At 35.8% G+C, this 26,327-nt stretch overlaps 1 protein-coding gene across 2 annotated transcripts in view; it reads right to left on the bottom strand.

The window, feature by feature from the left end:
- ITFG1 (integrin alpha FG-GAP repeat containing 1) overlaps nt 1-26,327 on the bottom strand; it is a 279,045-nt gene that overhangs the window by 244,510 nt on the left and 8,208 nt on the right. For both annotated transcript variants that reach the window (XM_045533358.1, XM_045533359.1), the window contains exons 5-6: nt 24,871-24,945; nt 9,325-9,419 (exon numbers count right to left, since the gene is read on the bottom strand). In XM_045533358.1, the coding sequence (XP_045389314.1) occupies nt 9,325-9,419; nt 24,871-24,945 (170 nt within the window). The remainder of the gene's footprint in view (nt 1-9,324; nt 9,420-24,870; nt 24,946-26,327) is intronic.

A 26,327-nucleotide genomic window follows, 5' to 3' on the forward strand; every position in this document is an offset into this window, starting at 1 on the left:
CTGAGAAGGTACTCCTGGCTCTCAGCCGACTCTGGCTGGGCTGGCTGCTTCCATTCCCTCTCTTTCCTTGTATCACAAGTTCCCTGTCACTTCTCTGTTGAATTCCATTGTTTTGTCTTAGATGCTCTATTTGATGTGTTATCTACTCGCTGTTTTGGGCCTTCTTTGTGGAGCAGGCAAGTGCTGGATGCTTCTAGTAAGCGCCCCTCCCCCCCCATATCACGAAATTTTATAAGGTAGGATTTTGCTGATTATGTAAGAATAACCACAAATTCTTTAAAAATTACTTAAAAGCAAAGTGAATATTGTTTAAGGAAATCTAAGGAAGGCTAATACTATTGAACTGAAAGCAAGTTTCCACACCCTCATTAAGATAGATCTTTCCTAAAAAGGAATTATAAAAAACAAAAAAATTTACGTGAGACTGTTTGTGTGTGTATTAACAGGAATGACATACTAGAAAATGAGCCTATGTAATGACAGAATTTCCTTTTCTTTCTTTTTTTTTATTTCAGCATATTATGGGGGTACGAATGTTTAGGTTATGTATACTGCCCTTGCCCCTGCTCCCAGTAAGAGCTTCAAGCGTGTCCATCCCCCAAAAGGTGCGCAGAGCACTCATTATGTATGTATATACCCATCCCCTTACTCCCCCTCCCATCTACCCAACGCCCGATGAATGTTATTCCTGATTAATGTGCACTTAGATGTTGATCAGTTAAAACCAGTTTGATGGTGAGTACATGTGGTGCTTATTTTTCCATTCTTGGGATACTTCACTTAGTAGAATGGGCTCCAGCTCTATCCAGCATAATACAAGAGGTGCTATGTCACCATTGTTTCTTATAGCTGAATAGTACTCCATTGGTATGCATATACCACATTTTATTAATCCACTCATGTATTGATGGGCACTTAGGTTGTTTCCATATCTTTGCAATTGTGACTTGTGCTGCTATAAACATTCGAGTGCAGATGTCTTTTTTATAGAATGTCTTTTGTTCCTTTGGGTAGATGCCCAGTAATGGGATTGCTAGGTCAAATGGTAGTTCTACTTGTAGATCTTTGAGGTATCTCCATGTTACTTTCCACTGAGGTTGTACTAGTTTGCAGTTCCACCAGCAGTGTAAGAGAGTTCCTATCTCTCCGCATCCACGCCAATATTTATTGTTTTGGGACTTTTTGATAAAGGCCATTCTCACTAGAGATAAGTGATGTCTCATTGTGGTTTTGATTTGCATTTCCCTGATAATTAGAGATATTGAGAATTTTTTTATATGTTTGTTGGCCAAATTAGTCTATCTTCTTTTGAAAAGTTTCTGTTCATGTCCTTTGCCCACTTTTTGATAGGGTTGTTTGATTTTTTCTTGCTGATTTTCCTGAGTTCTAAATAGATTCTAGTTATCAGCCCAGCCCTTTATCGGATGTGTAGCATGCAAAAATTTTCTCCCATTCTGTAGGTTGTCTCTTTGCTCTCATGACAGTTTCTTTGGCTGTGCAGAAGCTTTTTAATTTATTCAGGTCCCATTCATTTATTTTTGTTGTTGCTGTGATTGTCTTTGGGGTCTTCTTCATAAATTCTTTGCCTAGGCCAATGTATGTAAGAGTTTTTCCAACATTTTCTTCTAGAATTCTAATAGTTTCATGCCTTAGGTTTAAGTCTGTTACACACCATGAGTTGATTTTTGTGAGAGGTGAAAGGTATGGGTCCTATTTCACTCTTCTATATGTGGCTATCCAGTTTTCCCAGCACCGTTTATTAAATAAGGATTCTTTCCCCCAGTGTATGTTTTTGTCTGCTTTTTCAAAGATTAGATGGCTATATGAGGATTGTTTTATATCTGAGTTCTTGGTTCTGTTCCACTGGTCAATGTCCCTGTTCTTGTGCCAGTACCCAGCTGTTTTAATTACTATAGTCTTGTAATATAGTTTGAAGTCTGGTAAATTGATGCCTCCCATTTTGTTCTTATTGCCTAGGATTGCTTTTGCTATATGGGGTCTTCTCTGGTTCCATACAAAGCATAAAATTATTCTTTCTATATCTGTGAAAAATGATGCTGGTATTTTAATAGGGATTGCACTGAATCTGTAGATCACTTTGGGTAGTATAGCCATTTTAACAATGTTGATTTTGCCCACCCACGAGCATGGTATGGTTTTCCACCTGTTTACGTCCTCTGCTATTTCCATCCTCAGCGTTTCATAGTTCTCCCTGTAGAGGTCTTTTACCTCCTTAGTTAAATACATTCCTAGGTACTTTATTTTCTTTGTTGCTATTGTGAAAGGTATTGAGTCTTTGATTTGGTTCGCCGTTTGACTGTTATTGGCGTATATGAATGCTTCTGATTTGTGTGTATTGATTTTGTATCCTGAGACTTTATTGAATTCATTTATCAATTCCAGGAGTCTCTTGGTCGAATCCTTGGGGTTTTCTAGATATAATATCATATAATCAGCAAAGAGCGAGAGTTTGATCTCTTCTGCCCCCATTTGGACACCCTTGATTCTGCTCTCTTGCCTGATTGCTATCTCAAGGACTTCCAGCACTATGTTGAACAGCAGTGGGGACAGTGGGCAACCTTGTCTGGTTCCAGTTCTAAATGAGAATGCTTTCAATTTTTCCCCATTCAGTATGATGTTGGCTTTGAGTTTGTCATATATGGCTTATATCATTTTTAGGTAAGCTCTGTCTATGCCTATTTTGTAAAAGCGTTCTTATCATAAAAGGGTGTTGAACTTTGTCAAATGCTTTTTCTGCGTCTATTGAGAGGATCATATGGTCTTTGTTTTTGCTTCTTTTTATGTGGTGAATTACATTTATAGATTTGCATATGTTGAACCATCCCTGCATCTCTGGGATGAAGCCCACTTGGTTGTGATGGATTATTTTCTTGATAAGCACCTGGATTCGGTTTGCTAGGATTTTGTTGAGAATTTTTGCATTTATATTCATAAGGGATATTGGTCTGTAGTTTTCTAATTTCTGCAGGATAGGTATCAATTCTTTGTAGATATGGTAAAATTTGGGTGTGAAACCATTTGGTCTGAGACTTTTCTTTTTCAGAAGGTTTTTTATTGCTATTTCAATTTCAGTACTTGATATTGGTCTGTTCAGGAATTCTATATCTTCCTGGTTGACCTTAGGGAGGTTGTGTGTTTCCAAAAATTTGTCCATTTCGTCCACATTTTCCAGTTTGTGTGCATAAAGGTTTTTGTAGTATTCATAGATGATATTTTGTATCTCCGTGGCATCAGTTGTAATTTCTCCTTTTTTGTTCCTGATGGAGCTTATTAAAGTTTTATTCTTTTCTGCTTTTTGTTAGTCTAGCCAAAGATGTGTCAATTTTATTTATTTTTTCAAAGAACCAACTTTCTGTTTTATTAATCTTCCATATAGTTTTTTTTGTTGTAAATTTCATTTAGTTCTGATTTGATCTTACTAATTTCACTTCTGCTGGGTTTGGGGTCAGTCTGTTCATCTTTTTCCAGCTCTTAGAGCCGAGTCATGAGGTTGTCTATTTGTGATCTTTCTGTCTTTTGGATATAGGCATTTATGGAAATAAACTTTCCTCTCAGGACTGCTTTAGCTGTGTCCCACAGATTTTCATAACTTGTGTCTCCTTTGTCTTTCTGTCTTTTGGATATAGGCATTTATGGAAATAAACTTTCCTCTCAGGACTGCTTTAGCTGTGTCTCACAGATTTTCATAACTTGTGTCTCCTTTGTCATTTAGTTCAAAGAATCTTTTGATTTCCACATTTATGAAATAATCGTTCAGGAGAATGTTGTTCAGTTTCCGTGACTTTGCATAGAAATGGGAGTTTCTGTTACGGTTGACTTCTACCTTTATTCCACTGTATTCTGAGAAGATGCATGGTATAATTTCTATTGTTTTAAATTTTTTGAGATATGCTTTGTGTCCTAGGATATGGTCAATCTTAGAGAATGTCCCATGAGATGATTAGAAAAACGTATATTCAGTAGTTTTGGGGTAGAATGTCCAGTAAATGACAGTCAGGCCCATTTGTTCTAGAGTTCTGTTTAAGTCTCTTATTTGTTTGTTAATTTTCTGCTTGGAGGATCTGTCCTGTGCTGTCAGTGGAGTGCTGAAATCTCCGGCCATTATGGTGTTGCTATTTATCATTTTGTTTAGATCAAGTAGAGTTTGTTTTATGAATCTGGGTACACCTAAGATGGGTGCATACATATTAAGAATTGTTATGTCTTCTTCTTGAACTGTACCCTTCACCATTACATAGTGACCCTCTTTGTCTTTCATTACTTTTGTTGATTTAAAGACTAAGTTATCTGAAATCAAAACTGCCGTGCCAGCCTTCTTTTGGCTTCCATTTGCTTGAAATATTGTTTTCTACCCATTCACCTTGAGTCTAAATGCATCCTTGCAGGTTAGATGTGTTTTCTTAAGACAGCAGACAGTTGGCTTATGTGTATTTATCCATTGGGCCAGCCTATGTCTCTTAAGTGGGCCGTTCAAGCCATTTATATTTATTGAGAGAACTGATAGGTGGGGCAAATTTCTGTTCATCCTGTTTGGTTGAACTTTGTTGCTTTGTTTTCTCTCTTGAGCCACTGTGGTATCTGGCCTTTGATCTTTAGATTTTGAGTGGTTTTACATTCGTGAGTGTTTATTGTGCTCATCTGTGTGTAACATTATTTTGAGTACTTCTTGGAGGGCTGGTCTTGTCTTGATGAACTCCCTCAGTCTTTGCTTATCTGAAAATGTCTTTATTTCTCCTTCATATACAAAACTTAGTTTTGCATGGTACAAGATTCTAGGCTGGACATTATTCTGTTTCAGAAGAGTAAGAATGGGGTCCCCATCTCTTCTTGCTTGTAAGGTCTTATTTGAGAAGTCTGGCGTTATTCGGATGGGCTTTCCTTTGTATGTTACTTGTTCCTTTCACCTTACAGCTCGTAGAAGGGCCTCTTTAGTGGATATTTTGGTCAATCTGATGACTGCATGTCGTGGTGTCTTCTTGTTTGCAGTGAATCTCTCAGGAGTCCTTTGAGCTTCTAGTATCTGGATATCTAGATTTTTAGAAAGGCCTGCGAAAGTTTCTTCTATTATATCTTCAAATAGCTTATCCAACCCTTGCATATTTTCTTCTTCACTCTCGGGGATGCCCATAACTCTCATGTTAGGCTTCTTCACATAATCCCACATTTCTTGTAGGCTTTGCTCTTTTCTCTTATTTCTCTGCTCTATCTCTGTGACTGACTTATTTAATTGGAAGGTGTTATCTTCAATCTCTGAGATTCTTTCTTCTGTTTGATCTACCTTGTTCTTGAGGCTTTCCACTGTGTTTTATAGTTCCTTGAATAAATTCTTCATTTCCAGGGGTTCAGTTTGATTTTTCTTTAATATTTCAATTTCTTTAGTGAATTTTTCTTCCAAGTCCTGGATATTTTTGTGGTTTCTTTGTGTTGGTTATCCATTTTTTCTTGCATATCATTGAGTTTTTGTAAAATCCATGTTCAAAATTCTTCTTCTGTCATTTTAGTGTAATGAATTTGGTTAATGTCCGTTGCTAGATAGCTGGTGTTCCTGTTTGGGGGTGTGCTTTCCGTTTGATTCTTCATACTTCCAGAGTTCTTTTGCTAAGTCCTTCCCATCTGGATCAGCCGTTGCTTCCCTCCTTTCAGTTTTCGTTTGGAAAGTAATATGCCCTGTTTAGGCTCTGTTCCAGTAGCTGCTGTTTAGGAGCAAGGCAGATGATAGCTGCTGCCTACCAGCTGGACGTGTGCACTTCTAAGGTTGCTTATCTGCCGCTAGGGGGAGCCGCTAATATGATGTTCAGGGTTCTTCTACCACAGCTGGGAGGCTGCTCCTGATGGGATGGGTTACTTGGGGAGCCTGTTTTGGCCTCTTGGCAGGATTTTTGTTCCGTGACGACAGACCCCACTGTTGGCAGCTGACAGGAGACAGTAATCCAGCCCCAGAGTTGTGATCCTACTGGATGACCTAAACCGGTCTGACGAGCAAAGTCACTGGGCTGTGAACTGTTGATCTGCGCCAAGGCCCTGTGGATTCACGCTAGTCGCAGAGGGACAGTGGCTTTTCTTGTCTCTCCCTACCTCCAGGGGTGGAGTCTACCACTTTCGGCGTGAAAGATGCTGGCTAGGGGGAGGTGGTGGTGCCCCAGTCCGCCCAGCGCCCCAGAGCCTGTAAGCCCCCCAGGAGTTAGCCTCCCACGACTAGAGAAGTATTCAGAATTCACCCATCAAAACGGGCCTGGCTAGTTGACCGTAGGTCGTGTAAGGGTAGAGCTTGTCGGGAGAGTCCCTGGGCTGGGGGAAGGGAGCTGCCCTACACGGTATAACAGTGCAGCAGCTGGGTTGTGGATCCCAAAAATGGTGACCGCCTGCCCCCAGAGCGTTAGCACTGGGGGTGACTGTTCAGGAGTTGGCAGGTGCTGTATTGGGGATCTGAGTCATCAGGGTGCCCTGTTGTCTCTTTTATGTTGCCCTCCCACAATCTCACGCCTGTCCAGCAGTAGCTCTCGCTCTTTCTGACCCACCCTGAGTGGGCCTATTTGCCCATGGCAGTTTCCAGGTTAGAGTCCACTACTTAGTGTTCACCTCTGTTCTGGTCCTGCTGCCTACTAGAGGCAAGTTACCTGTATCCTAACTACCTTCAGCGGTATCTCAGACCAGTCTCTCTGCCACCCAGTGCAGTCCTGGCACAGAGCTCCGCGGAGTTCAAAATGCTTCCCGCTATTGTCCCCTCTCCACAGAGCCCCACATCTCCTGCCTCGACTTTGCACCAACTTCAGACAGGTCCCTGCCTGAGTGGGTGTGGAGGTCAGTGGGGAAGCAAGATGTTCTCCTGTGGGTCTGATCCCACTTCACTCGCTGGTGAGGCGGGCTCAGCCGTCTCACGCTCTATGCTCTATTGTTTGTCTTGCAATCTCCAGATTTCAAGATCCTATCTCTCGTTCACCTTTTTTCCCGTTTTGTGTGTTCCACACTGATTCTCTGCTGATTCACAACGCTTTTCTTGCAGGGGAGCGATCCACTCATGTGTAGCAGACCGAGATCTATACCTCTTTCTCTGGGAGCAGGAATCCAGGAGGTCACCTTTATTCCACCATTTTGCTCTCCCCCTCTAGAATTTCCTTTTCTTGAAAAATGAGCTTTAAAGACAACTTCTGGCCGGGCACCGTGGCTCACGCCTGTAATCTTAGCACTCTGGGAGGCCGAGGCAGGTGGATTGCTCAAGGTCAGGAATTCGAGACCAGCCTGAACAAGAGTGAAGCCCCGTCTCTACTAAAAATAGAAAGAAATTATCTGGACAGCTAAAAATATATATAGAAAAAAATTAGCCAGGCATAGTGGTGCATGCCTGTAGTCCTAGCTACTCGGGAGGCTGAGGCAGGATTGCTTAAGCCCAGGAGTTTGAGGTTGCTGTGAGCTAGGCTGACGCCACGGCACTCTAGCTCGGGAAACAGAGTGAGACTCTGTCTCAAAAAAAAAAAAAAAAAAGACAACTTCTATGCCAATGTAGTCAATATCTTATTATTATGGATTTCATATGATTTAGCATACTGAATAAGCCACATTAAAAATAACCTCTATTTTCTTTTCTTAAAATCTCTCTTCTCTTTCTAACCTAAGCATATACTCAAGGACATAAAATCTTCAAACCATAAAAACCTTACTGGATAAAAGTTAAATTTGTGTGCATGTGTTTGTTTTTTAATCAGTAAAATCCAGAGTATATTTGGGCATTAAAATTTTCTTAACTTCATAAATTGTATCTTAATAATGAAAATGCTCTAGTAAAACTCATAATCAGTCCAGAATTAGTATAAGGTTTAAATTATACAAATATTATTTGCTACCTATTTCTCAAATAAAATTTAGGTTTTTATCAAGGAATACTTTTAAAGGAAGTAAGTTTTATTATTTTAGCAGCCAATAATTACAATCATCCATTTATAATTAGTACACTGTATAAAACTGTCATTGCAAAATCTGATAGGTAGAGTTTGAAAGCTAGTAAAATATGTTAGGAAGTAGGGAAAAAAAATCAAGCATTTATCTTGCCTGTCTCACTTGTACTTCAGGTGACTAAAGAAATGATTATGGCAGATCCTTTTTTATTTTTCCATAAAAAATTCAGCTAATCATATATGCAAAGGAGTGATAGATTTAGTATGCTATAATTTTGTAACTCCTATTGGAATAACAGACCTGACAATGATTATTAATAGCTGCTAAAATCATTAGAGAGCATTATAGTGTATGATACACCAACAGAGGAAAACTGAATCTATTGATCAATTTTAACATCACAAGAGATAGAACCTATGTCTCCTAATGAGCTGAAACATATAGCACTACCTAAGAAATATTCTTGACAGTACCTCCCACCCCATTGCCCACAAATGAACTCTGATTCTGATTAAGCTTCCAAATCTAACTACTAGGTTAAAGGAAATATAGGAACAGAGTAACAATGTTAACACCACGGGGATACAATCAGAAATATCCACACTGAGTAATTCTATAGCACTGATAATGTTTCTTTCTATGTCTGTATAGACCTTGTTTAATTCCTGATTTGATAAAAACATGTAGGAGAAAATTGGAGCATTCTGAATAGTGACTAGATATTCAATGATATTGAAAAATAATATTAATTATTTTCGTTTCAAAATGATCTTCTGGTGGGTACAAATAAAACATCCCTATCATTTAAAGATACATATTGAAGTATTTATAAATAAATTTATATGTTTATGATTCTGTTTAAAATTATCAAAATTTTGGAGTGGGAGAAACTGGTAGACGTGTTTATAAATGAAACAAGACCAGCCATATGTTGACAGTCGTTGAAGCTAGGTAACAGTTGAATGTACATTTATTATACTATTGTCTAGTTTTCTATGTTTTCTAAAATTTTCCATAATAACAAGTCTTAAAAGCCTTTGAAATTCTTTCAGTACCTAAGCTAAATATTTTTCTTATAATTACATTTATAGCATTTATTAGTCAAGAATTTTTAAATTGAAAAGTAAAGAAACATCAGGCAGTATGTGTCCAAAATATCATGAATTCATAAAAAGTGGAGGATTCAAATTTTGAGATGATTATGGGCAAACAACAAAAACGACAACTAAAGATTTATTATAGTCAGTACTTTGTCCATGTTTCCAATATCACTGACTTTCTTATACCCTTTTAACAGTTTTGTTTTAATATTCAGTTCATTCATAAATGAATAATAAATAGAGAGTAAATAAAATCCCATTAAATCTTTGGCAGTTCAAAACAAATACTTTACATTTATGTGCAACTCACCTGCTGTAAAATCTTCAGTCAAATCAATAAAAGCATGAGAATGTGGAATTCGCATTTTACTTTTAGTGGTAAATGCAGGATGCCATGATAAATTCCTAAAACATAAAATAAAAATACTTTAAAAAAGATAAACATCAAATGAGAATTGTTTTAAAACAGAAAAATCTGCATGTTAAACATTTTAAAATTTATTTTTACTGATATATTTCATATACCATAAAATTCACTCCTTTAAAGTGTACTATTCAGGGTTTTCTAGTATGTTCACAGTGTACAATTATCACTTCTACCTAAATCAAAAACACTTTCATTACTTAAAAAAATAAATCCTGTACTCATTAGTCACTCTTCATTTTCCCTCCCTCTAGTCCTTGGCAACTATGAATCTGCTTTCTATATGCCTTTTGCTATTTAAGATATTTTATCTAAATGGAATCATACAATATGTGGCCTTTTGTGTCTAGCTTCTTTCAGTTAGAATAATGTTTTCATGTTCATCCACACTGAAGCATGTATCAGTACTTCAGTCCTTTTTATGGTCTAATAATTAGTCCACTGTGTGGCTATACATTTTATATATCCATTCATCTGTCTGTCGACGGGCATTTGGCTTGTTTCTACTTTTCAGCTGCTACAAACATTCATGTGCAAGTTTTTACCCAGAAAAATGTTTTCAATTCTTTTGGGTATACACCTAGTATACAGGTATACAGCGGGATTGCTGGGTCATAAGGTAAGTATATGTTTAACCTTTTGAGGATTTGTCAAGCTGTTTTCCAAAGCTACTTCACCATGTTACATTCCCACCAGCAATGCAAGAGGATCCCAATATCTCCGTATCTTTGTCAACACTTATTTTTGTCTGTTTATTTTATTACAGGCATCCTAGAGGCTGTGATGTAGTATCTAATTGTGGTTTAATTTGTATTTTCCTGATGGCTAACGATGTTGAACATGTTTTCATGTGTTTATTGGCCACTTGCGTATCTTCTCTGGAGAAATGACTACTCAAATCCTTTACCCATTTTTTAAAATTACATTATTTATTGCTTTATTGTTGAGTTGTAAGGGTTCTTTATATACTTTGGACATTAGACCTTTATCTGTTATATGAGTTGTCATTATTTCTCCCAGTCTGTGGGTTGTCTTTTCACTTTCTTGGTGGTGGCCTCCGAAGCACAAATTCTTAAATTTGTCCTTTTGCTGCTTGTTCCTTTGGTACCATATCCTAAGAATCCATTGCCTAATGCCAGGTCATGAAGATGCTTCCTTGTAAGAGTTTTTTAGATTTAGTTCTTATATGTATGTCTTTAATTCTTTTTTTATAAAGAATAAGAAAATAAATTATTTAGTATCATAGAAGGTTTTCTAGGACTGTGGAAAATAATGAGGATTCTTTTATAAATATTAATTCTAGAGTTTTGGGCCATCCAGAGGAATAAATTTAGACCACCTACATCACACCACATATGAAAAATTAACTCAAAATGGATCACAGAGTTAAAACTATAAAACTTTTAAAAGAAAACACAGGAGTAAATCTTCATGACCTTGGATTTGGCAATGAATTCTTAGATATGACACCAAAAGAACAAGCAACAAAAGAAGAAATACTAGACATTTCTCCAAACAAGATATATAAATGGCTATCAAATAGATCAGAAGATGCTCAATATCATTAATCATTAGGGAAATGCCAATCAAAAACACAAAGAGAAACAACCTCACAGTCTAGAACAGCAATCATCAAAAACCAGAAAATAACAAGTATTGGAGAGGATGTAAAGAAATTCCTATTTCTCTCATACATGGCTGGTAGGAATGTAAAATAGTGTAACCTCTGTGGAAAACAGTTTGGCAGTTCTTCAAAAAGCTAAATATGGAATTACCATATGACCCTGCATTTCTATACCTAGGTATATATCCTAAAGAACTGAAAACAGATATTCAAACAAATACTTCTATACGAATGCTCTTAGCAGTGCTATTCACAATAACCAAAAATTAGAAATAACTCAACTGTCCACCACTGGATAAACAGATAGAATGTCATATATCCATAAGTATAATGGATTATTTTTCAGCTACAAAAAGGGCTGGAGTAATAATATATGGGACGATATAGATGAATCTTAAAAATACAATGCCATGTGAAACAAGGCAGATACAAAATGTCCCATACTATATAATTCCATTTATGTGAAATATTCAAAATAGTAAAATCTACAGAGACAAAAATCAGATTAGTGGTTGAAGGGGTTGGAAGTAAGGAGGAAGGGAGAGTGATTGCTTAATGGGTACAGGGTTTCCGTTTGGAGTGATCAAAAGGTACTAGATAGAGCTGATAGTTGCATAACATTGAAAATGTACTAAATGACACTAAATTGTACACTTTATAAATTGTACAACTAGAGATTCTATGACAAGTACAACAGTTAGTTTTGTTATGTGATTTTACTTCATTAAAAAAAATAGTACCACAAGTTGTCCACGTATCTTTCATCTAGTTTCCATTAATGTTAACATCTCATATAACCATAGTATAATTATAAAAACCAGAAGGTAACACTGGCATACTACTATCAACTAAAGAAGAAACAGCAAGTTCAAATAAAAGCATCCTCTACAATTCTTCATCATTTGAAGATACCCCAGAGACAAAGGTATTCTCATCCTCCAAGGCCCTACTCAAATCAGCTTCCTCTAAAAGGTCTTCTCTGTTCTCTTTCTGTTTTCCTGTTACACTTTTCTCTAGTGGCACTTTGGTCTACATTACTTTAGTTACTTTAGGAACTTCCTGTTTGAGCTGCAAAGCTTCTCCAGAAACCCAGACTCATTGCTAATTGTTTCTACGATGCCAACCCAGGACTTGGCTCCCATGAAATAGTCAGCACATAACTGGCTGGACTGAGTCACAGTCTTAGGCAGCATTTCCTATTCTTCTCTATTTCAGTTAGAATTTGCGATCCTTTTTATACTATTGCAGTCCCGTCCAATGGGGAACCATAGATATGCCATCTCCAAAGAACAATTTAAGGCTATCTAAGTCTGACTTAACACAGCACTCAATTGACCGGATAGTAAACAAGGTTTATAATTGTGGGTTTGGTTTTGATGTCTTTGTAAATCAGAGAGACACAATGTACTAATTTGTTCTTGGCAGGTGGAATCTAACAAAAAGGATAAGCATTCATCAGGAAAAACGTTTTCTACAGAATGTGTTCTACAAACTGCAACCTCTTCCCAATAACCTTCTATACTCATTTTAGCACACACTGGGACTAAATACACTTTAAAATAGACAAGACAGTAAAATCGAAAATCAAGCAGTATTCACACAAACTAATTTTACTGTTTTGATCCAAATCCCATAATATAATAAGGTCATGATAATAAGAAAATATTAAAATTGAGAAATTACATATAACATTTGCTGTAAGGTAATTCATGCCAAGCAACTCATTTGATTATTCTTTCATACTACACAAGGTTGGAAATCTTTAAAATAATTTCAATTAAGTCCAATTCAATAATGACCAATTCATTTCTTTTTTAAGATAGGCTATTTATTCATCAATTCTATAATTGCCAAGTCTTAAAGTGTTTTTAATTACTAAAAAAATAATCAGACTTGGGCTAAAGATTCTCTGACAAATTTAATCCAAAGTCATTTCAGAAGATTTTCCTAATGTTCCCAACAAATTTGTGTTATAAGCCAAGAATGAATTAAAAGCTCAAGTTTTAACAGAGTCGTGCTCAATGAGGTTGATCACATGGCTCTGTCTTTAATTACTACCTAAGCCATTACTGATCAAATTCCCGATAAATTTTTTTTTCAACTTTATATTTAGTTTTATTACATGATATGCAAAAGGACAAAGGTTTTCTTAACATATAATATACAACACACAAGAAAAAACCTGGATATTACACAAAAAAAGTATGTAGGACTATAACTCAAGGACTTTTCTTAGAGTCAGGATGTTTTTCGCTTGGTTTAACAGGCTCATCCATATCACATACCAGGTGCAGAGACAGAGAGGCTTTGGGGTTGAAGAACTAAATTGTTCTGTGATATCATCGTGACCCAGACTGTCTCTCTGTATTCGACTATCTTTGGCTTGTGATTGCTGGATAGCTATATGCATGCGATACATTATACACGGAGACACAATTCACCCCAATGCACATGTGTCCCCAGGCACGGTGGGTCTGACACAGTGTATAAGGCACATTAGGCTTAGCACAAAATTATGAGGTGATCCTCACGTGTAGAAAATAAAGTTTCCCCCAGACAACCCAAATCACCATTTGGGGAAATCCCTATTTTTTTCATTCTGTATATCTTTATTCTGAATGGAATATTGTCTTTATCTGTTTGAACACTGGCAGGAACTATTGACATCCAGATCATTATTAGACAGCTAAATGCTTACAGCAGCAAAATTTAAAGCTGAAGAAACGGATTGCTTTATGTTTACACACACAAAAGGAAAATTGAAAGTAGTTATTACCCATCATCATCAGAAGAGTAGAATTTCCTTAGCAAATTGTGTTCAAGTGCATACCTTCACTACAGGAAGTCAACAGGGACTTTTCCTCATTGGAAACTTAATCTGCTCTGTCTTATAATTCGTGATTAAAAACAAATGACCAATGGGAGTTACATGTGAAAATCTGAATACTTGATTAAGTTCTGAGAACTAAAAATGATGAATTGGTACTATGCTCCTTGTCCCTCAATGTGTTGGTCCTTTTGTGTTTCTCCTCGTACTTTCACTCAATTGTAGCCTTAAGTCTTATTGAAAAAAGGAGTAAATGTGGTTCTTTCACCAAGGCCTGTCAGTGTTTATTGCCTATAGGGTATATTTATCTACAAAGCTGGATGCCACGAATAACAGAAATATAACCAAGTCAGAGCTAAAACCCAAGATTGCAAGATAATATAATATCACCTAATATTCACCTTAGCCCTTCGGAGTATAGGATAAAAGACTTTTATGGAGAGCAAAACCTATAAAAATTTTAAAAGGCTTACTTTGAAATAAGGCATAGCTAGAATTTTGGAAAAATTCAACTTGTGACATTTTATCTTAGGAGGTATTTAATCAAATTTCAAAGGAGGAATTTAGAACAGTGATAAAGCAAAAGTCATAAAGGGACAGACCACACGCCAAATTCAGCACAAAGATGTGTTTTATTTGACCTACTTAGTCCTTTAAAAATCTTGAATTCACTGCTTAAACTTTTTGTAAAAATCAGATTTCACATGAAATCTCGATTTCCAGTTTCTCTTGAAATATCAGAGGATCTGGCAACCCACTAGCCCTGTTCAGACAAAAGTAGCTCCTACAGGCAGCAAAAGTTCTTATCTTCCCAAACTGCTTCGCTTACTTTGGTTTCCTTTTTGGCCAGTTTAGACATCTGAATTTGTTACTCCTAACAATATATTAATTATAATCTTGCTTTCTTGAACATTTCAAATCAATATTCTAGTTCTTACTTGTTGGCTATCCTCTGTTATTCTACATTTACAACTCTTAAAACAGCAGTAGCTGACTATTAGATTTATTTTATACACAGTGTCTATTTACCATTCTGAGGTTTAGCAAAGGTGGAGGGAGAATAGAAGAGCTGGTGTTTCTTTTTGTGGTGCATTTCAAGATGGTCGAAAACTGAACATATATACAGGTGTCTATCTGAATTAAAGTGTTTAAAATTTATCCTTGAAAATAAAATTCATTTGTCCTTCTACCTTTAAAGTTGCTCTTTGTACACATCATAGTTTTTCAGCAATAAAAAGCAGACATCATATTTTTCAAGCAACTGAACTCATATAGACTGTAATCTTTTCATATATGTGCCCAACTCCATTTGAAGGCTAAGGTCACAAATATAAAATGCTCTGATGACAAAGGAAGAGTAGCAGAGATGAAAAAGTGGGCAGTTCTAAGCCACGTTGACGCTATTCATTGACATTTCTCAACCTCTGTAGAAAATTCCAATTATTAGCTTTTCCCGTGCAGGAAACAACATTATGCCCAAGTGTTTTAGTTTGCAGGAATCATCACCCTATCTCAAAGAACAGCATTTATCAAAGGATGAATTTAAATGTAATTAATGTCAACTGTAGCTTTTGGTTGCCTATGGTAACTGCTCTTTGAAATGACTGCTAATCCACCCATTTAACAATGATCGGTTTATACTGAATTACTGCTATTTAAGATATCCAGGTAAAAGCATTTATTAGGAGATGGGTCTAGCATGAAGAAGGATCTCCTTCTCCAAGCTGCCCAGTTCTTTAGTCCAGTGGTCTTCAAACATTTTTGCTCAAATACACTCTAAAGGAATTTTGAAAAACTATATATACTCTAACACATTAAATAATTTCTAAGAAAATAATCTAAATGTTTTTATCACCTTAAATAACTGTAAAATAAATAATTTTTAAATCTATTAGAATTATTAAAATTTTCAAATGATTTTTTAAATGTAGAATATAAATACAACATTGAATTGTTATCCATCATCATCCATAAAAAAAATCAAAAAGAAACCCCATATGAACAAGGTCAGAAATTATACATCTTTCCCTCCTTTTATCCTTGAACTTGGCCTTCCATTTCATTTTTTAGAGAACTTTATCATGATGTGGAATTTTATATCTGAAGTCTTTTTAGTGATGACTGTAGCATAATTCTCCAAACAAAAATATGTCTACAAACTCGTCTACAGAATAAAACTGGTATTTAACTGGTTTTGTTCATGGATCTCAGTGTTTAAAAAAATCTTTCAGTTTGAATTATTTTAACCATTAGCGTACAATTTATCAATAATACAGTTTGATAACTAAGCCAAAGGTAAAATTTTATTAGAAATGTATTTTTAAAAGAAATATACAGAGCCTTAAAATATATTAGTTTATTGCTCTTTAAAAAAATATGTCATGGCTAGAATGAGATAGAATTCAATATAAAGTTTTTTCCTACTTTTGTTTTTACAGGTCTAAATACTACAAAATCTTATATAAACAGGTAGATTGGATGAGGAGTTTCATTACAGCAGTGATTCTCAGATCTTTGAACTCCTCTGTAGTCATATATCAAAAATCACAGTTATCTATCACCAAAAATAATTTTTAGTACTCTATCAATTAGGGCTTCCTTTAAGTGTTAAAAGCAAGGAATTGTAAAGTCCCTGACTTGCAAAAGTATGCATAATCCACTCATTAGAGCCATTTACTTTCTCAGTTTTTGAGAAGTATTCTAAAGGCATTACCAAGATTTATCAAATAACTTTTCACTATACTAATTATCTTTTATTTAGAGGTACCTTATTTAACCAGATATACTAATAAAGAGTTTGGGAAATCTTTTTATTGTATCTTTGCCAATATTATATGGTTTAATAAAATATTTCATATTCTTTAAATATATTTTCATTAAAATCTCCCTGGAAATTTAATATTAAGAAGCTATTTTTAATTTTTTAGGTGTGAGGAATGTGTTATGATTATGTATTCTTTTAAAAATCCTTATCTTAAAAAAATCCTCATCTTTTAGAGATATATTTTGAAATATTTATAGATTAAAAATGTCCGAGGAGGAGGGAGTATAAAAAAAGAAAAATGGGAGAAAAAGATATAGATGAAAAAATAACTGGCAATGAGTTAGTAACTGTTGAAGGTGGGTGGCTTATATGCAAATTCATTGTCTCATTCTCTCTACCTTTGTGTATGTTTCAGATTTTTCATAATAAAATGTTTAAAAAAAAAACTTAGAGCTGCTGACTAAGCTTATTCAATTTAGGGAAAATGTCTGCCCTATAACCCAATTAGCAATGCCAGTCCTAACTGTCAAACCAATCTCCAAATGAAAATTATTTTCTGCCAGAAAGAATGTGTCCTCATTTTTTTCAATTCAAATAAATGTGCTAATGTGAGTTTCAAGTAATAGTATAAAAACTGCTAAGAAATGACAGAATATATATTGTAGGACAGAGTACTAAAAGCAGACAAGATTAAAATAATGCAATTCTGATAAAATTGATTTATCTACTTTTACAAAATAGGTTATAAAATAAGATGGTAAAGCAACATGTTATTTATCATTAGCTAACTTACAGCATGCAATATAGCACAACTAAAATAATTAATGTAACAAGAAGTACGCCAAAAGATATAATAGTCTTCAGTGAACGCGCATATTAAACTCTGGGGTCTGGCTTTTGGAGTAATTAAATAAAAATAGAGTACAAAAATCATTCTACTGTTGTCATTTACCAATTAGATATCAGATTGAGATGGGGGTGGCGAGAGGGGTTGGGTGTATGCCTACATGATGAGTGCGTTGCACACCGTCTGGGGAATGGTTATGCTTGAGGGTGCAGACTCGGGGAGGTGGGGGGAGGGGATGGAGGTATGACTACATGGTGCGTGCCAGGCAAACTGGTGAATGGACACGCTTGAGGCTCTGACTCGGGGGGATGGGCAGGACATGGACAATGTATATAACCTGAACTTATGTACCCCCATGATGAGCTGAAATAAAAAATAAAAATAAAAAAAAATAAGCTTGACACCAAAAAAAAAAAAAATTAAGAAAATAAGAAATAACACCATTTCATTCTCATTTCATTAAACATAGAAAACTTTTCCTATGAATTTAATAAAAAAGGGATATACTACAAAAAATTATTTGGCTCAGAAGCCAGCATGTAAATTTATTTATTAGACTATAGGATTATTATATTAATAGTATACAGAAAATACTAAAGATAAAATTTCATAAGATAAAACAAGATGCTTTAAATGTAATTTTCTTGATATGACTTGATAAAACACAATGCTATATTATAAATAAATGCATATCAAATATGAAAGAAATCATGTAAAAGTGGTATTCATGAGTTTAATAGTCCTAGAGAATATTGCAGTCACATTTGAAACAACTGTCATCCAAAATAACTTTGGTATGAAAGGTACCTTCTTTGCACTTAATGATGTGTCCTAAGGATAAAGAACCAAGAATAGCTGAAAGATCTGCTTTTTGGAATTCAATGTTTCTCATAGATACTCTATTAGCTTTGCTCTCCCAAGGCTCTCTCAACAATAATGGATTCTTTGATAATAATCAAGAAATAAAAGAGGCAAAGTCATTAAAACAATAACTGTTATTACTACCACAACCCCACTCTGGCACATCTGAATTCAGAATGTATCAATGTAGACCACTTTAATGCCTGCTTTCGCATCTAAGCTTCATGTTAAGAGAAATATGTGTAAGAAAGAGAAAAACTGCAAGTTCTATTAATTTGGGATATCTTAATTAATCACAAAAGGAGATTTCCCCTGTGTTTGGTACCTGTGGGTTTTTACTCCCCAGGAAATGAATCATTAGTAAGATTTAGGAAGGGTAAGGAATATGGCATTTTCTTGTGAAGGAGAAAATGACAGTGAAAACAGATACATTCTCAGGCATATCAATTTTAGGTAACAACACCTGTGAAACCTGAGGTTTTAGAAGGTGATTTGCTTAAAATGATCTATGCTTCTATATTCCTTTCCAAGTCTTTACTTATGATAAAGAGAATAAACACAGGCTACTGTGTTGTGTTTCCAAAGATGGCCACATTATTTCCCATCTCACATGCGCTTTTGCATTCAATTTTGCCATGCCTATATTAAGAGGCAGAGTCTACAATCTTCTAACTCTACCAAACTTTAGCCCAGAAGTGAGGCTGTTTAACTTCTTAAGTGACCTGCAGTTTCTGCCTATACTTCTTGGAATGCTCCTTATTGGAAAACAGTCATCATGCTGCAAGGAAGTCCAAGCTAGCCATGGAGAGAGGGAGGCCACATGAAGGAGTACCACCAAAGACCCCTGGTGACTATAAAGATGGCAATGATTGTACAGGAATGAAGGCAAGAGCATAGGCTTTTAGAACTTAGAAGATCAAGACTCAATTCCCACATTTGCCATTTATTTAGATGTTGTGAGCTTGTAGTAGTCACTGAACCTTTGAATTAGCCTCTTTAGTCATTGTTACCCACACAAGCTATCTGTTGTGAGAACACAAAATGAGACAACTGATGTAAAGAGCCAGCCCCAGAATTACTTGGGAAATATTAAACAAACAAACAAACAAAAGCAAATAGGCTTGGGATTCTCCTTCTCTTCATGCCCCGTCCAACTCTAAGCCTCACAGAGAACAGATAAGCTGTGCAATCTCATGGTATGCTTCCTCTGGAGGGGCATGAGGAGGAGTAGGAGAAAAGTGGAAAAAGGAGGATTAAATTCCTGATGAATTACTCACTCACTCTGGGCCTCAATTAGAACTTGAAGGTATGGGACCAGAAAATCTTAAGGACTTCTCAGCAATAATGTCTTATATAAATAATAGAAAACATGGAGATTTCTTTTGGCTATATCTTTATTTTGCCCCAATATTACTACTTCCATAGAGGGTGCAACAGTAATACCACACCTAAGAGTCATGCCTAGCAGCACTAGCTCCTAGGACAGGCAAATACAACAGACGATCACACAGTATGAAAAGAAGCGTATGCCTCCCAGTTAAACACTCATCTCCATTCAGGACTGCTGTGGAACTCACTCAGAACTGGAGCTCAGAGCTTAGGCCTCCAGATTATTTAAAATCAACTATTTGCAGGGCATTTTCAATGTATAAACTTTAAAAAAAAATAAAAAACCAGAATCCAATGAAAGGACTTAATCTATATTTTCAGAAATTATAAATAATTCTGATACAATCTACCCTAAATTGAAATATATACTAATTTTAAAGTCTGCTGTATACAACATGGTTTTTCTAACTACACTAGTTTTAAAACTGACTTTTTTCGATACATATGCAAATGCAACGAAATAAAACAAAATGTTTCCTCTCAAATGAGAAAACAAAATTCTGATATATGCCAATAAAATATGCTGAATTCAAGACATTGTTTTAACACATTGACTGCCACACTAGAAAAAAAAATTTTTCCCTGGGGCCATGGTGTTTTATTAATAAAATAGAATAAAAACTTAGAAAAAAAAAGAATCCTTTCTAATTTAAGGATAAATTTGTTATTTTTAATTGTTTTCTGTGCGTGAGTTATATGCTACTTGAAAAATAGTTCATGTGGCTCCTAAGGTAAAGAGACACGTGAGTTACATATGCTTTACGAGGCCCCAGGCTCAAAACTATTAATAGCATGAGTTAAAAAAACTCACATGGCAGTTAATGCATTAAATATCATTAGTTACTATGGTCATGATGAAATGTTGCCATAAAGTTTTTTAAACAGAAATTATAAAACTGTGATTTTCTTAAGAGAAGTTAATATCTTTCTAAACAATTACTACAAATATACATTCAAAATTATTAAGATTTAACTTAAAGCAAGGTGAGTAAATTTTGAGAACTTAAACAATTTACTCAAAAACAAACAAAATTTCACTTAAATATAACACTACCAAACAGAACCTAAAATAATGCAGTATGATAAATTACCAGGGAATCTTAGGTCTTTTAATTGATCCCTCAAAAGCATCTAGTGGGACTCCAGGAAATAAAATTATGAATCCTTAAGAAACTATAACATGCCCCTTGAAATAATCACAGCATATAAAATTTTAAGTCATCTGCTAAAAGCTTTTCACTATTTCTGTGGTTTAATTTTGCAAAGACAAAGGTTTGGGTGAGAAACATTGGGAAAAGAAATGAATTCATTTCCGATAGCAAAGTTTCTTTAGGAAAAGAGAAGAATTAGAAAACTGAGGTAATGTTTCTATGGAATTACTGATAAAAAACCAACTTCTCAAGTTCTAATGGATTCCTTTTGAACAACAGTGTTAAAAATATAAACAGTGTGTGGGGTGAGAAGGGGAGGGGCTGAAGAAAACATGAATTTCAAAGCCACCTTTTCTTCGCTAGGATTATGAGTATTAACGCTGATTACAAAGTTAAAAGCTACCTTGAGGATTATTTGGTTTTATTTTGTGCTAAAATATCATAATTTTCACATTCCTTCTAAACAATAAATTTAAGTGATACAATATATTATTTCATTAAGACAAATATTTATGTTTTCTGTAATGCATCAGCAAACAAAATCCGCAGTAAAAATGAAGAATGATTTAATAAATCAGTCAATGGTTATAATGTGAGATAAGATGAAAGGTTAGATGGAAAAATAGGAATTTATTCCTTCTGGATTGACTATAACTGACTATATTCAAATAGAAGATACATTTTTTCCTGATAATGAAGGGAAAATCCCACCCACACAACTAACAGTTAAAAATGACTGCTTTCCTGGCCACTAATATTACATTCAAATCTTTCATGCAATTGCTTGTCGAGAAAACAGTATAATACGGCAAAGTATGTATCTGTCACATACCTACATTAATATCCCCAAGTATACAACTTGGGCCTGACCTAGAAATGTGTTTGAACTCAGTATGTGAGTCATAGAAAATGTGAACAGAACAACATTATATTTGGCTTTGATTAAAATTACAGGTACAAGGGTTTTCACTTCAATACTAAAACAATATTCTAAATGCTCAGGCAACATCAGATTCAAATGCCCTCTTAAAGAAAATGCTCATTAACCATAACCTCACATCACTGCAGAAGCTGCTCTAACACTTAATAGCGAGGTGTTATTTCTCAGTAATGTGGCACATTATTAAATTATTTCAAGTCATTATAAAGTGAAGTTGAGGCACAAACTGAAGCCTCACCTTTGACCATTTAATGTGTTTCAATTATCTCCTGCACCTCAGTAGATTTAGCACCCTTCCTGTTCCTGTCAGATAACCCCTACTGTACCAATTACAAGGGATTCTTCTGCCTGTTTCCATTCCCTGCTTGGACAGACCATGTGAACCTTTTTTATAGCCAAACTGGTTGTGCTAATTTTATCTGTGGGCAATCTCATACTTCCACATCAGCACCAGGCCAGATTACAGCCATGGGCTTTCAGGTACAATCCTACAGAAGATACAGAAGGTACAATCTATACTCTATATAAAGATCTTTGCAACTTTCCCATAAAACTAAAGTGCTAGCCAAATTTTATTAACTTTAAGATAATCATGAGTCTGGCCTACCCATACAGCACAAAATTTAAGTGGTAAAAGGTAGATTTCTTGATAGATAAGACTGGGCTACCAATCAAGGTCATATGAATAGTCCAAAATGTCAAGGCTGATGGCTTTGTCACTTATGCACCTATGGAATGTCTCTTGTTTATAAAACTGATATGGCTTAGACATATTTTTCTTATTTTAGTAATATATTAATGCTTGGTCCCATTGGGACATATTCAGCTTTCTGTCATCTGAAACATGATACTGCTAGGTTACAGTCACCCTAACAATGATGCTGACAGAAATTCTTTTTTGTCAATTTATATAACTTCATTCTTTAAATTCACATCAGGACAAAACTTGGATTCAAACTCGTCACTTACTATTGTTTAATCTGTAACTGAAGTTTAAATGAGATATCATAAAATACCAGAGTATTACTCCGGTGTATTGGAATATATCAGAATATAATGTATAAAAAATGTAAACAAACATGTCTTTAAGCATAAGTTTTAAAAGCTATATTTTTTGAAGAAGCAGAGAAAAAAATCTAACATAGAATTCAGAACAAATAAGCTATAACACTATCATACGAAACTCTAAATAGTTTTCTTGTAGATTAAATAAAAAATCCAGAAGGATATTAAAAGTTTTACTTTTTGAATTGTTAACAATAGCTGTTTCACACGTTTTAATTTCTAAAGGTCAAACTGTAACAGATTAAAGATATTCCAATTATTTCTTTGACTAATGTGGAGTTACCATGAAATCAACCAGGCTAGAAGTTACCGTCACATTCTCAATCACATGCCTACCATGAAGGGAGGAGAAGAAAGGACACGATGTCCTGAGCAGGCCCAGCTTGCCATGCTTGGAGCGGCGTGGCCTGTGTGTTCCCCACACCCCACCTGAACTCCCTTCCTCCCAGACGCAGCTAATAAGGCAGACAGGATTTCCATTCAAATTGTCTCTAAAGCAAAACTCTACTCTCTTTCCAATATTTTGGGCGAAAAAACAAGTTTCTCATTCAAGATTCATAGTAATTCTTTCAATGTTCATCATGACTAGCATCAAAATACCCATATCCTTTATTGAAAACTTTCTGAACAAGTGATAGGAAATGTATCTCTTCAGAATACCTTAAATTTTGTCCACGGCCATACCACGCCCAATCTCTTCTGATGTCAGAAGCTAAGCAGCGCTGGGCCTGGTTAGTACTTGGATGGGAGAATACCTAAATTTTGACAATTTACTCATCCGTATGCCTGTGAAGCACATTTCAGAAACCAATCATAAAACAAACGACTTCTACAAAACACAGAGAGAAGGCTCCTTAGGTTTCCAAGTAGCCAGGGAAGACATTGATAAAGGTGGTTATCGGTACTTTCTGGAAGGTCAAAAAAGTAAATAAATGTGTTCTGTACTCTTGAACTAACTTTCAGATACAGGAAAAAAATCAACCACATGAGGTATCTCATGAAAAGTATCTTACTATCATGAATTCTTGTGGTAAGAGGACAGTTCTATTTGGTTCCAGAGGAATTATAACAGAGATCATTGAATTGCAAGATTTCAGGCAGTTTTTCCTAACAATTGCATGCTTGGATAAGTAAGAAAGGCCCGGCATACAGATTGGTCAGGAATAAAGTATATACTGAAGTTTCTAGAGCTTAGAGGAGGAATGCTTATAATTTCAGGCAATTAGTATTATTATTTGTTTTTTCTGAAACAGAGTCTTGCTCTGTCACCCTGGGTAAAGTGCAGTGGCATCATTGTAGCTCACAGCAACCTCACATTCCTGGGCTCAAGTGATTCTCCTGCCTCAGCCTCCCGAGTAGCTGGGACTACAGGCATGTGCCACCATGCCCGGCTAATTTTTCTATTTTTAGCAGAGATGGGGTTTCGCCCTTGCTCAGGGCTCAGGCTGGTTTCGAACTTGTGACCTCAAGCAATCCTCCGGAGTGCTAGGATTACAGGCGTGAGCAACCATGCCTGGCCAATTTTAGGTAATTGATTGCTCACTGAACAAATGACAGAAAGAAGAAACAAAGCTTATCAATTAAAGTCTGGGAGCTAACATGAATCTGGTGGAGGATCCAATCAGGACAGCAGCTACCTATCTTATTGAGATTAAACCCATTCATTTCAAAAACATCTAATGAACCAATATTTAAGTTGGAATCTGTAAAATTTGAATGTCTAATTTCCAGGGGAATAAAGAGACTAATCTGGCTCTTAGAAAGCAGTTGCAGATCAAATCCAAACTGTCTGAGAAAGCTTATATGTTGACCAAATGCCCTTTTAAAAATCTTTTAAGAACAATGATTTCCAATGAGTTGGCTGTTCTCCAATGGTTTGAACAACCCATTCGTATAGACACACAGTCTCTACAGTAGCAACAATACATATAATTAATTACATGGCTATAATCATATTTACTCACCCTCCTAACAGTATCTGTGGCTGGCTGGATTCATTTGTAATACCGAATACATCAGGAATAAGATCACCATTGAAGCTGAAAAGAAAACAAAATAATAAGCAGCTATTTTATTGAATTCTCACTTCTAACTTACTTTGAAAGCAAAAATAACTTCGAGGAGGTGTGGTAGAGATTACAAGGCTCACCAGTATCTAGTTATAGTCAGTGAAATGTCAACACAAGTGACATGTGTCACTTTCAGGCCAAAGTGTTTAATTTCTGTTGCTGGGCCCTCTAGCCCTCTCTGAGCCTGCGGTGGCAATGGGAAGAACTAGTGTTTCAGATGGTCCAGTTCCAAAGACGGTGGGGCCTCTGAAGACCTGACTGAGTAAAGCACAGAGCAGAGCCTATCACTGATCCACACTGGACATGCAGTGTGAGCAAGAAATAAGCTTCTGTTAAGAGACTTTGAGGTTGTCTAGAATCTTTGCATCATGCCTATCACTGAGTGATAAGGAGACAGCACTAATTCCTAGAAACTTACTTCAGAATCATGACCCAACTTGTTTATTTGGATGGCCTAGGAGAAATAACCCACAAAAATAAGCCCTAGCTGGTATAAAATAATTCATTCTGACTGCTAAATATTATAACAATGAAAAAGTACACTAAGAAATGAAAGAAATCAAGCCAAGCACTCTTATGAAGATTAATCCATAGACTTACTCGTCACACTTCTCATGGCCACTGACCTACTGCTATATGACTATGACTTTAGTAACTGTAAGAAAGGCAGTACTGGAAACAAGAATGTGGCCATACTTGGGTTAGTAACTAAAATGATGTCTCCCTCATTACCAAAATGCCCTGTCAGAAATTTGGATTATAAATGATAACAAAAAGGAAGAGTTGTAAAAAGAACAGAAATTTCTCCTTAATACGGAAATCTTTCTAAATTTCTGGGGCAAATCCTGTATCTTTCATATCTTTCAATCAAACATAACAGTTTTACTCAAGACAGCTATCTTAATTCTTTAAGTAATGACATGGCTAACATCAAAATAGATCCATAATGGATGCATTCAAAGCTACTGAAACAAAAACAGTAATCTCTCTCTCTTTCTCTTTTTTGTTTGAGACAGAGTCTTGCTCTGTCACCCTGGGCAAAGTGCAGTGGTGTCACTGTAGCTGACTGTAACCTCAAATTCCTGGACTCAAGTGATCCTCCTGCCTCAGCCTCCTGAGTAGCTAGAACTACAGGTGCATGCCATGACACCTGCTAATTTTTCTATTTTTAGTAGGGCGGTGGGGGGCGGTCTCACTCTTACTCAGGCTGGTCTTGAACTCCTGAGCTCAAGCAATCCTCCTGTCTTGGCCTCCCAGAGTGCTAGGATTACAGGCAATGCACCACCGTGCCCTGCCTCTTCCTTTTTCTAAAATAATAAATTTCATTTTTCTTTTTTCCCCATAATAGCAAA

Source organism: Lemur catta, chromosome 20 (genome assembly GCF_020740605.2).
Source record: "Lemur catta isolate mLemCat1 chromosome 20, mLemCat1.pri, whole genome shotgun sequence".
NCBI classification, from domain to species: domain Eukaryota; kingdom Metazoa; phylum Chordata; class Mammalia; order Primates; family Lemuridae; genus Lemur; species Lemur catta.